At 38.6% G+C, this 17,020-nt stretch overlaps 1 protein-coding gene across 6 annotated transcripts in view; it reads left to right on the top strand.

Moving 5' to 3' along the window:
* The window catches only part of LOC122563716 (disks large-associated protein 2), a 706,137-nt gene extending 689,571 nt beyond the window's left edge, over window positions 1–16,566 (top strand). For all 6 annotated transcript variants that reach the window (XM_087976892.1, XM_043717840.2, XM_087976893.1 and 3 more), the window contains one exon: window positions 1,105–16,566. In XM_087976892.1, the coding sequence (XP_087833018.1) occupies window positions 1,105–1,323 (219 nt within the window). In that variant the 3' untranslated portion in view covers window positions 1,324–16,566. The remainder of the gene's footprint in view (window positions 1–1,104) is intronic.
* Window positions 16,567–17,020: the final 454 nt, after the last annotated feature.

Here is a 17,020-nt window from a genome sequence, read left to right as displayed (position 1 = left end):
ATTCAAACTTATGTAGGCAGTTTGTTTTTGTAATTGACCTATATGCTGACATCATATTTGTGGAGAAAACAGAAGATAATGGATATCCTGTATGATCTCTGTTCCACTGTAAAGGGATTATTATCAGTCCGAGGCTCATTAACTCTTAAGTATAGTAAACATAGGTTGGAGGTTTCAAACAAGTTGTGATCCCAACTGAAATTATTACTGGACAGGTCAGTTCCCAGATTGCAACCTAACATTTTAGGTATTACTCAACATTTATTGAGGTGATTTTTCACTGAAACATAAATGTGCAAATTTGCACATCTGGTTTTAACAATAAAACAGAGAAACTGTTATATATATTTAACTTCAACCAGGACATCTGCAAACTGAAATGCTCTCCCCAGCTACGGTGTTTCCCTGAAGCCTGTTCCTACAAATTGAAATAAAGTTAATATTTTCAATTATTTATTTTGTCCACTCATGAAATTCTGCCAGTGCAAATAAGTTCCATTAGCACTATTTATCATATTGGTTTCTAAAAGCTGTGGCTATAAAAAAACTGGCAAGTTAATTATTAAACCACCCCCCACCCATACACACAAAATCCAAACCCACGTGTCATTAGTCCAAAATACAAACTCTAAAATAAATAAAACATTTACAAATTACCCACTTTATAACACAGTATAATGTAAGCTTCCTTATATCATAGACAGCGAATGCAGAGTTTATTAAGACTGCAAATTCAGCCTACAGATTCTGTGGATCTTGCTGAACCAGTTGGAAACTGAAGAACTCCTTCAATCAGTCTCGGTAAAATTTGACAAAGCTAAAGGTGTTCCAGGTCATTGCACTTTGCCTTTATAAATGACTTTGTTTGAAAATGCATATTAATAGATGTCAGTAAGGGACTGGGATGATTTTAGTTGTGATGGTCATTGGCATATCTAATTACAATTGGGGAGATGGTGGAAAGCAACAGTGTGGGTTAGTGCTTATAGGAGGAGGAATTGTTTGTTAAAAATGAAGATGAGGTCATTTTGAGGAGAGAAAATGAAGAAGTAAGCAAATAACTGTACTTCAGTGATTCATTAAAAAAGATGTTTTTGTTAATAGGATGAAATGAAGATCCCCCCTCCTATACCAAAGAAACCGTCGAAGGGAAGGTTACCTGCGGCGCGGGAGAAGTCATTGGAACTTGCTGACAGACACAGGCAAGAAGCAAGAAAACGACTAATGGCTGCCAAGCGAGCAGCTTCATATCGACAAAACTCTGCCACGGAAAGTGCAGATAGCATCGAAATCTACATCCCAGAAGCCCAGACGAGGCTTTGAAATTGCACAGTGCCATTTGGCAGGAACATTGTCTTTAACTTCAACTTTACTTCTTATGTACAAGGGATGACAAAGCCAGACCAAGGGCATATTTGAATCCTGCTGTCTGGTCTCAGCGGTAGCAAGCATTAACATTCCTCTTGTGTTCTTTTATGTTGTCATGGTGGACCAATTATATTTTCTTCATTTTTAAATGAAGCTGCAGTCTAATATATTTTGTGCACAAGTTCTTTATAATGCATCTGAGTGAAAGAACAACATGAAGAGAGTTCTGGTCTGACTGAAGAAGCATGTAGCTGGAAGCAGCCCGCTGTCATTTGTACTTATTTTTTAACTTTTGTTTCATTAGGAAACTGCAGTTCACCAGGACAAAATGCTGGACCTCTGAGTCAGTGAAAGTTTCATCCTTCAATTTCACTGGAATTATCTTTCCACTCTGATACTTACCAGTGGCTTATTCTTGACGTGATACATTTTACTGAGACATCGTGATTGTCGCAGAATTTGTCACTGGTCTTAGAGAGTAGTTTTTTTTTAAAAAAAAGAGAATAAGATTTACACATAAAACTGTGAGAATTCCAAAAATCTGAAACTGCAAGGGAAATGGTCCAGAAAGTGCTGAGTTCAGTCAGAATTTAAAATTATTCGACTACCCAGCAATTTCAAGTTGTTCATGACAATGACCCTTTGGTACTGGCAATTGGGCGGCACAATTAAGTATCCCTTTCCTATGGGGACGTGGATGCAGCCCAGCTGAACAGGATGAAACATTCCCCTCAACATCCCCAATCTGTCCTTCTGTACAAAAGAATGTGGTATTACTGACACAAATACACAAGCAGAACAACAGAAGTGCCAAATGTACAAAGTATCTCCTCTGTCTCTGTCCCTGTCTCTCTCTCTCTCTCTTTCAGTATGTCTGTCTTTCTCTATGTCTGAAATGGCTATAGGAAGCCTGTGTAGAATAAGTTTTATATAGCTTAATTGGGTTTTCAAGTAAGCAGGACCCACAGTACAAAACCTTGCCCATACCATGGCACTCACAGCTGCTTAAGTAGAATTCCAAGTTGGTGTGAAAAGGAAAACATTGCTGCAGTGCGTCTGGGCATGCCCTTCAGAGATCACAATTCGGGCAAGTTGTTGGAAGAATATAGAGGGAGGCTTGTGTCACAACTTCCTGTTTCTGTATTTAACCCGGGGACTTAATAATGCTGACAGTGAATGGATACGAAGAAGGAATATATTCACTTCTGTAACATTGGCTATTGCTCATCATGAGTGCATAAATCAACAATAACTAATGTCACTTTTGAAAAATATTATCACCCCCAAATTTGCAGGTGACACTGAACAGGACGCTGGACAGCGGCACTGAGAATTAAAACTAAAGGATTGTTGCTTTGTACTGTACTAAAATTGGGAAAAGGAAGCATACCAAAAGGCATTGGGAAAAATGAGTGAGTGCAAGGGCTTAAACCATGAAAGAACTGGCCAAAGATTCAGACTGCTGAAGGAACAATGTATTGATGGGAACTGGTGGCAAGCACCCTTGCACCTAAAGAGATTGTAAAAATGTTTTAAGTTGTGTTTGCATGGTAAGATAATTCTGACTTGCTGGGATGCATTAATCAGGAAAGATGTGTAATATGCAATATATAATGGCAAGATGAATGGACTACATTCTATGGGAGTGAATGCACGGTATTTGGTGAGCTTACAATAACAAGTGGATTATGATATTAAACAGCATGGTAAGCAGGTTGCATTCATACATTGTAAATTCCAATTCTGGACGGCAAGTCATGGGAGGGGTGGCAGCAGAGAATTTGCAGGGGTCCTTATCACCGAGACTGCTATAATTTTAATGGGATAATATTCCTACTTGGTGGTTATCACTGGGACAAAGATTCGTATTGGTGAAATTGATTTATATTTAAAAATTCAGAGAATAGAGCAAGTCTTGTCGTATTAGAGACCTACATTTGATTTTTTTCTCTTCTGATTGCTGTTTTTGTACATCTAAAGTTGGCACTGGCCAATATATATAGTATATAAAAAATTCTGCCAATACAGAGTCTTTGAACATTTCTTACTTATATGTACAGTAGAGGTATGCTTGACAGATCTTATTGCAGGTTTGTTTTCAAATGTACCCAGTTAAATGCCATCATATCCTTGGATTATTTATGCATTAGTTGCTGACAAAGTAAGTTAATAACTGAGTTACAAACAGCATGTGTTGCGAATACTTGAGTAGCATCTGTGGAGAGCAAAACTAAAAGTTTCAGATCAATAACCTTTCAGCTGACCATATCTGGAATTTTTATAATTCCATTTCTCTTTCTGAAGATTCTACTTCAACTTATGAAGTTTTCCAGCATTCTCTTTTTCTTCTAGATTTCCAATATTTGCAGTATTTGACTTCAGTAGTGGTGTTTCCCCGTTTTAAATCTGTATGAATATTCCAAATTTTGTTCAGCTCCCTACTGCCAATTTACTGACTGCCTTGGAGCCTGGAGAAATATAAAATGTGGTCTTTTTACAAAGAGGCTGGAGAAATATGTTGAACTACAAACAGAAAGTGCAGAAAATATTCCGCATGTCTCACTGAACTTGTGGAGAGAGAAAGGGTTGATTTTTATGGTCGGTGGCCTTTTATCGGAACTGGAATAATAACTGGTGTTTAGTAAGTGCGAAGGCAGGGAAAGGGGAAAGAGTGGAAAGAATATCAGGGAAGGTCTCTCTAGGATGGAGGCAGGCGAAATTGAAATGCAATTATCTCAAGGCCAAAGTTGATGGTATTGGGTCAAATAAAGAAAGAAAAGCTGGGATGAGCAGAGTTGCAAATAGGAATGCCAGAACCATCACCAGTAGTTGCCATGAAAATAACACAGGGCCAGTGGTTATGATTGGAAATTGCTAAACGGTGTTGAGCCCGAAAGCTGTGAAGTGTCTCATTGAAAGATGGGGAGCTATTCTTCCTGCTTATGTTGCTCTTCATTGAACAGTGTATGCAGCTAAGAACAATGAGATCACAGTGGGAGTGAAGCAGAGAATTAAAATAACAGATAACAATAAACTCATGGCCATGCTTGCAGATTCAAACTGGGTTTCTCAAAGTACTCAATCTGTATTTGATATCCTCATTGCAATAAAGCCTGCATTATGTGCAATGAGTACTGGATATTACATTGAAAGAAATACAAGTAATTTGCTGCTTCACCAGGAAGGTGTGTTCGAGGTGTTTGGATGATGGATAGAGCAGAGGTAAAAGGGCAGGTGTTTCAACTTGCAAGCAAGTACTATTGAAAAGGGAAGATATGTTGTATATAATTGGAGAATGGAACATTGGAGTGGAAGAAATGGTCCTTATTGAATGCTGAGAGGGAGTGCAGGATGATAGTTGGTAGCAACATTACATTGGAGCTAGTGAAAGGTGATCCATTGAAGTGAGTGCTGCTGGGTTGCAAGGTGAGGACAAGGAGAACTCATTCTTGGATCTGAGAGGGAGGGGAAGGGACGAGGATATGGAACGGACATGGTTGAGGACCGTATTAACCTTAGTGAGCAGAACCTTTGGATGAGGACCTATCAGCAGTAGTATAGAAGCTGGTATTTTCAAAACATATGACAGACAAACTTACAAACTTGTATAGAGTCCTTATTGAAGTCAAGTGTGAGGAATTGCTGGAAAGGTAACTACCGGAATAAGTCATCTTATGATCAATATTTGGCAATAGCCTATCCTTGCAGATGGAGATAGACAAGTCAAGGAAGGGAAGGGAAGAGTCAGAGATGACTCATTTGATGATGAGTCAGACAAAAAAATTTGATTAAAAATAATTGCATTTTGCAGCAACTTTCATTTGGAGGAAGTGAAAACATCCAAATGAAAATCTGTAAAATGTGAACAAAAATCTCAGCCAGCAGGAGTCTGATGATAGGTGGTACTGAACGAAACCCTGGGAAGAAGTGGAGAATTCTTAAAATGCCCTTATGGGAGATGAATGTTTAAAGAGTTGGGCATCTATGGTAAAGAGAAGATGGTAGGGACAGTCGGTTCTGATATAACATGATAGTTCTGTTCTCGTGCGATCTTGCTTTATAACAAAATCACGCAATAGCCATGTCATTTAAACTAATGGGGCCAGAATCATGCTATAGTCATTACAGGTAAGGAAAGTTCGTGTTCAACAAATAATGATCGAAATTCTTCAATCACGTTAAAGAAACACGTGTTATCGCAAAACCGACTGTACTTTGAGAGTAGAAATTGTGAAAGAGCCCCAGGGCATGGGGAGGAGTTGCAGATATTGGACAAGAGGAGATCAAATAAAATCAAGGAAGTAAGAAGTCAGTTCCATGAGGGAATGAATAGGCCGATACAATGACCATTACAGCAATCCTATTAGTGAAACGTTTAGAAGCAGACTCTTCCTTGGGAATCTATAAGCTTGGAGGCAGTGGAGAGGCAGTGGAGAGGTGTTAAAATCAATTGGAAAAGAAGACTTGAGTTTGGAAGAAGGTAGGAGAGGTATCAGACAGTTGACATTCAGCCTCTGTTAAATAGAAGCCAGTAGGCCAAGTACCTGTGCCACATTTGTCAGCAAGTGGGATGGTGATACTAGGAACGAACCTGAGAGAGTAGAGTGCTGTGAGTTGTAGCTTAGAGAGAAGGAGGGGTAGCATAAAAGTTGAGATGTGCTCAAAACATCAGTTCTTAATCTCACTAGACTTGTGAGGCCTGAATGAGGGATCCAATTAGAATGAAGTATCTGAAGATAGGAGAAAAGGTACTTTGGATGTGGAGAAGATTCCTGGCCATCTAAGTAAGCACAGAGGCAAAGATGGTGGACGAAGACCTCAAGTGTTGCGCCACATTCAAATAGCAGTTTGATAGAATCATAATTGGATTAAGCTCTGGACTGATTGTTTGATGACAACAGAAGGCAACTTCAGACTGGGTGGTGAAATTTCAAAACAGATGCAATTGGAAAAAGCAATCAGAGGGACATTAGCATGAGATGTTAAAACATTGATCTTTATACCAGAATGAAAGAACATAGTACTTTTAGTTAAAACACCAGATGAAAAGTATAAACATTGATCTGTGAACCAGAATGCCTCTAAGTAGAGTGAGTTGGTATTGATAGAGAATTGTGGGCATGCATGGGATGGTGCATGGAATTGAGCATTGCCCTCAGGAGGCAGCAAGAGCAATGGTGGGAATTAGATTAGATTAGATTACTTACAGTGTGGAAACAGACCCTTCAGCCCAACACTGACCCGCCGAAGTGCAACCCACCCAGACCCATTCCCCTACATTTACCCCTTCACCTAACATTACAGGCAATTTAGCATGGTCAACTCACCTAAACTGCACATTTTTGGACTGTGGGAGGAAACCTGAGCACACCCACGCAGACACAGGGAGAATGTGCAACCTCCACACAGACAGTCACCTGAGGCAGGAATTGAGCCCGGGACTTTGGTGCTGTGAGGCAGCAGTGCTAACCACTGTGCCACTGTGCCGCATAATCTGAAATGTGATTCTTGGTAGTTCAGTTGCATTCATGGGTCAGTGTTGGGACCACAACTTTTCATTTTAAACATTAATGGTAGCATTGAGGAGGTAGGAAGGCTGTAGAAGGATTTGGACAGGTTAGGAGAGTGGGCAAATTAGTGGCAGATGGAATACAACATAGGAAAGTCATGCACTTTGTAAGAAGAAGATGCATGGACTACTTTCTAAATGAGGAGCAAATTCAGCAAGTGCAAAGAAACTTGGGAGTTCTAGTCCAGGATTCTGTCAAGATAAACTTGCAGGTTGAGTCAGTAGTTAGGAAGGCAAATGCAATGTTAGCATTTATTTTATGAGGACTTGAATATATGTACTTCTGAGGCTTTATAAGGCTCTGATCAGACCACATTTTGAGTATTGTGTGCAGTTTTGGGCCCCATATCTCAGGAAGGATGTACTGGCCCTGGAGCATGTGCAGAGGAGGTTCATGAGAATGGTCCCAGAATTAACATATGAGGAACATTTGAGAATTCTGGGTCTGTACTCGATGGAGTTTAGAAGGATGGGGGGGAATATAATTGAAACTTACAGAATACCAAATGGCCTGAACAGAGTAGATGTGGGGAAGATGATTCCATTGGTAAGAGAGACTAGGACCCAAGGGCATAGCCTTAGAGTAAAGGGAAGACCTTTTGAAACGGAGATAAGCAGAAATTTCTTCAGCCAGACAGTGGCGAATCTATAGAATTCACTGCTGTAGAGAGCTGAGGAATCCAGGTTAATGAGTGTATGTAAGATGGAGATAGATAGATTCTTGATTGTCAAGAAGATCAAGGGTTATGGGGAGAAAGCGGGAGAATGAGTTTGAGAAACTTATCAGCGGTGATTGAATGGTAGAGCAGACTTGATGGGCTGAATGGCCTAATTTCTGCACCTGTGTCTTATAGTCTTATGTGGAGTAAGTCCAAGATTGAAACATTTGCTGAGGAAATAGATGTGATTGTGAAACTAAGTTCTGGTAGATTCACAAACAGACAAAGTGAAGCAGAAACTGATGACATTGGCAAAGGTAAAACAGCAACAGAGATCCTGTCAAAGCTCAGAGCAGAGTTTCATCAAAGTGAACAACCCCAGAAAGAAGTTGATGTGAGTGAATTATTAATACAAAAGCAACCAGTGTTGAAAATTCTCATTTCCCTGTTGATGTGCTATATTCAAGGCAGCAAGCAAAGCAACTGAATGCAACTTCTTAATTGGATTTGTAACATTTTTGTCAAAATATGTACTTCAAAACTGGACTCAGCTTTGAAAAACAACATTAAATTGTTTTGAAAGTTTAACATCTTCACATTATACAGCCTTTATGATGTCATGACATTCAAAGTTAGGTGTGTCAATACCTGTCAGATTTGACCTTTTTAAAATATTTTGATAAATTGCACAACTAATTAATGCCTTACATTATTCATCATTCTTTTAAGACTTGTCCCTTTTTTCTTTCTTATGTCAATGCTTGTTCTCATTCTTTACTATTGATGTAAGGTGCTACTTAAAAAAACAACTCAGTACATGACTCTATTTCTGGATTACTTCTAAGTTAAATATACATTAGACATTTAAATATTGTACTGAAGCTACGAATCAGTATGATGCATTTCGAGCAAATACAGTTTCACATAACGTAAAAAAGATAATTGCTGTTAACATAAATTATGACCTGAATGCAGATTTATAGTGAATATAAGGTTGTACCAAATCAAAGGATCAAATTAAGGATGGCTCTCTAATGCTGGAATATTGAAATTAAATATATATATATACATACATACACATATATTATTGACATTGAAAGCAGAAGTTGGAATTCAGTCAATGTATTTAATTCACTATATTTAAGAAGTAAAATCTACTGAATAATTTTTTTTTGTTCATTCATGTAATATGGGTATGACTGGCTAGGCTAGCATCGAATGATCATCTCCATTTATTACAGTCCTTCAGATGTAGGGACACCCCCCGTGCTATTTGAAAGTACAGAGTAAATGTCAAGATGTGTACAGTAAGTATTACAGTACATGTCTTGATTGACTGCTTATTAAACACAGAAGATCAAGGGTTAAAGATCAACATTTCAGCTAAAGATGAAAAAGCAGCCATAACAAATGTCCTGCTGAATCAAATAAATCTGATCTGTAGTTAAAGCAGACAGACTCTGAATGTCAACTCACTATTTTTTACATATCTTTGTTGTTGTAGCATGTCTTCTATTTGTGTTTTCTGTTTGCTAATTGCATGTGGGTATTGCTGTCAAGACTGGCACTTGTGGCCACCCCTTGAGAACATGGCTGTCAGTCTCCTTGAGCCAGGACTGTCTATAAGCTTGTTAGATAAGGAGTTCCAGGTTTTGACACATTAGCTAATAAAGAATGATATGATATCTGGCCAGGATGGAGGGAAACGTACATGCGGTGGAGTTCCAGTATATTTTCTGCCTTTGTTCTTATAGGTAACAGATGTCCTGATTTTGTGATACTGTTGAGGGCTCATTGAAGGGGCCATCTTGAGACAGAGAGGTAGAACCCCTACCCCTGGACCGGGTGGCCTGGGTTCAAGTCGCACCTGCTCCAGAGGTGTATAATAGCATCTCTGTACAGGTTGATGAGGAAAATAAGTTAATTAAAAAAGAAGCCATTGAAAGTTGCTGTAATGCATTTTTTAGGTGGTATACGCTGCAGTTGTAAGTACACTAATCATGATAGAAGTGGATGTTTTAGGTGTCACATCGGTTGCCAATAAGTGGGCTGCATTGTCTTGGATGGTGATGAACTTCATGGAGATTGTAGGACCTGCACTCACCCAAGCAAGTTGAACTGTGCATAAGATGTTGGGCAAGCCTTAAGGAGTTAGGAAATCGGTGTAAAATTCCTAATCTCTGACATGGTCTTGTAAGGTAGTCCAGCTAAATTTCTGCTGTAATCCCCAGGATGCTGATGGTGGATGATGTGATGCAATAATTTTATTGACTATCAAAGGAAATGTTGGTTAAACTCTCTCCATTGCCTGACATGCATAAGACAAGAATGTGACTGGAACATGCATGTTATGATGTTCTGGTGCACCAATTCTTCTAAGTCGTTGAACTGAATGTTGTCCAGATCTTGTTGCGTGTAGAAATGGGCTGCTTCATTATCTGAAGAATTGTGAATAGATCTAAGCACTATGCAATCATCAGCAACCATCGCTCACTTCTGATCTAATGATGGAGGGAAAGTCATTGATGAAGGATCTGAAGATATTTGAATCTAAGACACAACCCTAAAGAACTCATGGGTGACTGAGGTAATTGACCTCCAATAACCACAGCAATTTTCCTCTGTGCTAGATATGACTACAGTCAGTGGAATATATACCCCTGATTCCTATTGGTTTCATTGTTAATGGGGTTCCTTTGTGGCACAACTGGTCACATGCTGCCATGCTGTTAAGAACAGTCACTTTCATCTCACCTCATCTCCCTGTTGAATTCAGCTCTTTAACCCATATTTGGACCTAGGTTGTAATGAGATCTGGCGCTGAGCATTCCTTAGAGATTGGCGTTTGAGTTATTTCAATGCAGTACTGTTTTAATAAGATCAAAATAAGCAGACATTCTTTTCTATGCATTCTTTGAAACTGATCATCTTGTGTACAAGAAATGCAGCATAACCTTGACTTAAAATAACATCCTACCCAGACCATTCTATTCCACAGAACAGGAATGGTAGGCAGGCTGTTTGAAGAATACATAATAACGCTATGTGGGTTTGAATATTACTCAACTATTTACTTTAATGTGGAGTTTCTTCTTTTCTCCGCCAGTGGTGAGCAAGTGATCACTTAAATGCTGTGAGAGGCTTTCCATTTTCCTGACTTGATAAACAAAACTAAACTATAAAGGAAAAGCAGGAACACAAATTAACCTGTGATAGAGTAAAATATGTTAGTTCACTATCGTATAAACTAAAAACAAAGTTCCAATTCAAAGCGTGTCCCTTGACCTAGTTGTTCATTCCTTCCTGAAAAGAATGTACTGACAATGTTATATATTCTAGAGAACTGAAGACCAGAATGGAGATACATTTTGGAATTTGAACTGCTTTTAAGAATACTTGTCCTTAAAAAATAATTTAAGTGGTACTGTAAAATAATTTTCATCTCAACAAAACTCCATGTAAATGGTCATCCTGTTTCACATGTAGGAAAGAAAGAGAGGAGCATTATATTTATTGCCATTGGCTTTCAGTGAATTCCACCCTTCCATTTCAACAGTGACTAAATTTCAAAAGTACTTCAGTGGCTGTAGACTGCATGGGATATCCTGAGATCATGAAAGTTGCCACAGAAATGTAAGGTCACTATTTTTCTTTCATTTCCTTTCACATTAAAACCATTACACAAATTGTAGCTTGTTGGATTCGGGTATTCTTCTTCACTTTGTACATTGTTGTCCGAAATAAACAATTCCTTCGATTCACATACTCTATGTTTGCCAACTGTGTTTTTCTGTGCAGAAACTGCATTGTGGATGACAAGACTGGGGCTATTCAATCTGAAAACACCAAATGGGCCAAAGACTCAGGGGGCAAGTAATTCTGAAATTGGCAGCAGGATCACACTAATTTGTTTGTATCTTCCAACAATAACCTTGGCAGACCTTCTGGGGAAAAGGTGAAACTCATGCCATACCTGTCGAAGGTATCACATGGTGCCCATCTAGGTTGGCTGCTGTGCATTTGGCTGAGGGAGGAGGGTGGGCGTCACTTCATGGAAAAATTATAGCTGTCTCCAAATGCCCCAGAATTACTGTGCTGCAAAATGGATGCTCCTCTTTGGAGAGAGCCAGACTGCATCCCTCCACTCAATACTCAAAGGCGTAGATCCTCCTCCAGAAATGTTAGCCAATAATCCTGCACCAGGCTTTTGAAGGATTGCGCCTATCAAAGTGCCAGGACAGGAACTCCACTCTCCCTGGCCAGTACATCATCCTGCAGCATTGGCTGTATTTATATTATAGCCAGATAGAAATTCTGGGCAAAGTTGGAAGCTGGCATCCTTAACATCAGCAGATGTACTGAGCTTTTCATGATCACTTTCCATCAAGCATTGTCTTGGTAGCATAAATATGCGGATAACTCAATGAACAAATTGTCCTGCAAATGCATAGAACAGTGGGATTACCAACAAGCAAGATTCAATATCAATGTAAAGTCTCTGATGACACGTCCTCAGTGCCCTGCATTAGTTTCCAATTACAAACAATGAACATTTGGTATCTCCAGCGGCTGCCATGAAGTCACGTGTAGATAAATCTAAACCAGACAATGAATGCTTACACCAAAATACCTGAGAAAATATTCAGTGTGTAACCAAAACAGGAGAGACCAGGAAAGCTTGAGCTTCAGTTCATGGACTGTGTTGTATTAGTTGATATTCCAGGTCAGTAATAACAGTGTTAACAACAATGGCAGTTGCTTTCCCCAACCTCTGTTATCGGCATTCATAGGTGGAAGACAGATGAGGACAGTAACTGGTTCAACTGATTTCAGTGGGATGATTTGGTAATTTACCATCGGTCATCCAGAGTATCCATTCCTGATTAATGATCCCTGTTTAAAATGAGTGAGTGGATAGAATCACCCTTTTGGCATCAAATTATCTGTCAATGCTCACCTTTTTGCACAACGCCAATGTCTGTTTACCAGCACCAAACCCGTCCCACGCCCACCCATGAAGTGCCTTAGGATGCTTTTCTGCTTTCATGGCGCAAAATAAATACACACTTGTTTTTGCATTAGAAAGGGATGAGTATTGCTGGGAACATCCTTCAGTAAGTGCCAAAGCCTTGAGGACAAAGGACATTTTAATGAGTTGAATGAAAAGAAGGTGGAGGTCTCTATGTAAACCATACATCAGTGCCAATCTCCTCAGCCCATTTAAAAACAACCCACATTTTAATATTTTATTTCAGTTCCAAGGAAATACGCCCACAATGAGGGAGTATTTGGCATTTTTGGGACACAATGAGCTCTGCAAATAGATTCCATTCAATCCACCTTCAGTTTTACAGTGACAAAGCTTGTATGTGAAAGAGTGAAGTGGAATGATGCAATGCATTTGTGAGTAGCTACTTATGTCTCAAACAGTCAATTGCTATTGATTATTAAAACAACAGATCTTGTTAAAACAACAAATGTAATACAAATAGCAATTTCTGCTTACGACCCCTAAAGTTAGGCTACAAAAAAAAATCCAAGTGTATGCAACTTTGAATAATTCGTAGCATTGTGAATTATACAGTTGCTTTCTTATTCCATAATTAACAAGCAGCTTATTAACTGACATTAACATGAAGTTTATAAATGCATCATGTTTGCAATATAGAGAGCACCATTAGTATGCTTTCTGACCATTAATACACTGAGGGCAAATTGTAATTTGCAGACATCAATGATGATGACTTAATCTGTTGACAGCAAAATCTACTGTTTTCTGAGTCATGTTCTGTTTGTTGAAGAAAAAAGCCCATTTAACATATGGTAGGTATCACTCTTTTTGTAGTGTTTGGTTATATGGCATAGTGATCAATACTGTACCAAAAGCTTTATTCCACAGAGGGATATGTGACTACCACCATAAAATGCTTTGTCCTCAACAAATAGCATTCATATATTCCTTAAATGAATAAACATCTTACGATACTTTTTAAAAAGATTATTCACAAGAAATGTTCCCTTCCTTGAAACCTTCCTTTTGCAAAGTCAAATCTTAAAATTTCTTTCAAGATGAATTGCGATTTCCCATGTTGAGCTTCCAGTGTGTAGAAACAAGGAAGCAGGAGTACACCATTTGGCCCTTTGAGCCCGCTGTAAGGAAGATTGACAGGTGGACAGGTGGACGATGGTGCTGAGCTAGAAGGTTGGAACACAGGTATGATTAGAGTTAAGATTAGAGTGGTGGATTGGAGTCAAAATTAGAGTGGTGTGTCCTATTTGCTTACTTTAGAAAAAGTGGTCACAGTCACGGATACTATGTATGTGTTGTACAACATTGCATACAAAAATCACTGCCTATACAACTGAACCGAGGTTGTATATATATGCTGCAGACACAACGATTATTCATGTTTAAACATAGGAAAGATTTCCCTTGGTATCTTAAAGGCACAGTACATGAGCACATAATCATGTTGGTGTGACACTTGAGCTCAAATTCAAAATGGATTGTGGAAGCGTGCTCTACATCTCTATGACTCCATGACTCTACGTCTGTTGTGATAATACATGCATTTAGTTTGGACATCTTTTCCCAGTTCCAAGTAACTACAGAGTGACCATACAGTCGTACCCAAACAGTGTTGATTCCCATTAAATTAGGAATTGCACTCTAGCATGCCATGAGATTGTCTGATGTTAGAAATGGAAATGTGGTAGCGAGTGTTGAGATTTGTAGCTCAGATTGACGTTTTGCTCACTGAGCTGAAATGTTCATTTTCAGACGTTTTGTCACCAGACTAGGTAGCATCATCAGTGAGCCTCCAGTGAAAGCTTACTGGAGGCTCACTGATTATTTTACCTGGTATGGTGACGATAGGTCTGAAAATGAACTTTGCAGCTCAGTGAGCAAACTTACATACATGGAAATGTGGTATTGTTATTGTAAACAGTAGCTTTTCTGGTGTGGAATATCAGAGCACGTTATTGGATCAAGGGGAAGATTAACTCTGTATCTAATGTTCTCAGAGTTTTTAATTTGCAGTGGATGTGGAAAGGTTTTCAATTGTTCATTTTTCACCAACATTCTTGACCATAGTACACAAAATCATTCTTCAAAACTACATTAAACATTTGCACTTATATAACAATGGGCCCAGTTCATTGGCTGTGATTGACATTTCTTCATGTGCAGCTCCTGGCAAAAGTTGCCTTTCCAGAGATTACCCAACTGCAACTTCCTTTAATTGAAAGTGAACATGCAAAATATACTTTTCAGACGTAGGTCTGTAGAAACTACAATATGTTTGTGCTGTGATTATTCTGTTTCCATGGAAATATTTGTTTAGTTAAAACAAAAGGTTGTGTCTTTTGACTGTGTTAGACATTACGTACATATGAGAGGAAGATGGTGTGACTGTACAAATATCTATTACTGGCTGAACCTCAGGTGAGGTCATTCTAACCTCACCCATTGATTCGCAAATTGAATGGTTCAGATCATCTGGTCATTTTACACCCTACTCGATTTGATTTCATTGACATAAATGGAATGGAAAATCCGATTGTGTCTAAAATGCACAAGTTGATTGAATAGTCAAAACTTTTCACAAATAAATGTACAGTAATGCTATGCTTCTCAGTCCAGATATCAGAATGTGAATGAAAAGGAACAAATGTCTTCTATTAAATCATTATTTCGTGAAATATTAATATGCAACCATATACCCATATTGATGTAATCTATTAGACCATTGGCACTGCTTATAAATACATTGAACATTGTGTTATGCAAAAGAAACATTTAAATAAATGTACAGGATAGATTTTGTGACATAAAATTTTAGATATAAATTCTTATTGACTGTTTGAAAGACTCTGTCGGCCTGTCTCTCAGTCTGTCCATCTGTTTATTGGTCAGTCAGCCTATCTGTTTATCTTTGCAAGAGTAACTTCAACCATGGGTATATCATTTATTTACTCACCAGACCATCGGCCTGTTACTTAACTATCAGTCCTGGGTTCAACTAGAAATAAACTTTGACCAAGATATATTTATGCTATGGAGACTTGACCTTGATTTCAACAATGTGCAAGTGAGTGGATATTAAATGAGTTCAAATCTTTAGCCTTGTTTACAACAGAATAACGTAAAATATATAGTTCACATTTACAACCTCATTTCCTGTATAAGGAAATAATCTAATTAGAGTGTCACCAGCTAGAGCAGCAGAAGTCTGTGTTTAGAATCATTGAATCCCTACAGTGTGGAAGCAGGCCATTTGATCCATTGAGTTCACACTGACCCTCCGAAGAGCATGCCATCCAGTTCTACACCCGTATTTTATTCCTGGGATCCTACATTTCCCATGGCTAATCCACTTAGCCTGCATACTGTGGGTAATTTAGCATGGCCAATTCACCTTACCTGCACATCTTTTGATTGTGGGAAGAAACCGGAGCACCCGGAGGAAACCCATGAAGACTAGGGGAGAATGTGCAAACTCTACACAGACATTGCCTGAGGCTGTAATTGAACCCAGGCCCCTGGCACTGTGAGGCAGCAATGCTAACCACTGAGCCACCATGTCGCTGTTAAACACTATGTTGTTTTGTCATTTGATTTATTCAAGGCTGCATTTGACTGTATGATTTGACTATATTAATGAATACTGGCAAAATAGTGTTGTTGGAACATGGGTCAAATATCTAAATGAATCGATATTGTACTCAAATTGTGTTGTGGACATTTATGACTGGCTGAAAAAAAATGGTACAGTATGCTTCAATATTAATTTATTACATAAACATAAAACATCTGAATTATTTCTCACTTGATATCAAATGAGAGAAAATTATCATTTTTATTTATTTTAAAATGTAAACCTACATCAATAAATCTATACATTTCTAACTGGTGTTGTTGTCCATTCATTGCTTTTTTTGAAAAAAAACATTAACAACTTTTAACCTCCAACTCTTTGATATTCATTGTTCAGAGGTGATGGTGTGAGTCTGTTTTAAATCTCTGCCATGCAATTGTGTAATTTGGCTGCTGAAAGAAGGTTGAGTGGAGTCAGGGCTGGCACACTCATTATTTTGTCTGCCCTTTGCACCCACTGACTTTTGTGGTTAATGAAGATATAATAAATTCACTACTGGTGGTGAAGGATCTGTCAACTGTGGCTATCTGTTTCTTACCTGAAATGAATGGTTTTGGACAATAGACAATAGACAATAGACAATAGGTGCAGGAGTAGGCCATTCAGCCCTTCGAGCCTGCACCGCCATTCAATATAATCATGCCTGATCATTCCTAATCAGTATCCTGTTCCTGCCTTATCTCCATAACCCTTGATTCCACTATCTTTGAGAGTTCTATCCAACCCTTTCTTAAATGAATCCAGAGAGTAGGCCTCCACTGCCC

Source organism: Chiloscyllium plagiosum, unplaced genomic scaffold (assembly GCF_037043375.1).
Source record: "Chiloscyllium plagiosum isolate Xiang-an unplaced genomic scaffold, Cpla_swu_hap1 HiC_scaffold_30, whole genome shotgun sequence".
NCBI classification, from domain to species: domain Eukaryota; kingdom Metazoa; phylum Chordata; class Chondrichthyes; order Orectolobiformes; family Hemiscylliidae; genus Chiloscyllium; species Chiloscyllium plagiosum.
Note: the sequence above shows the minus strand (reverse complement) of the source record. Positions and strands in the feature narration are given on the sequence as shown.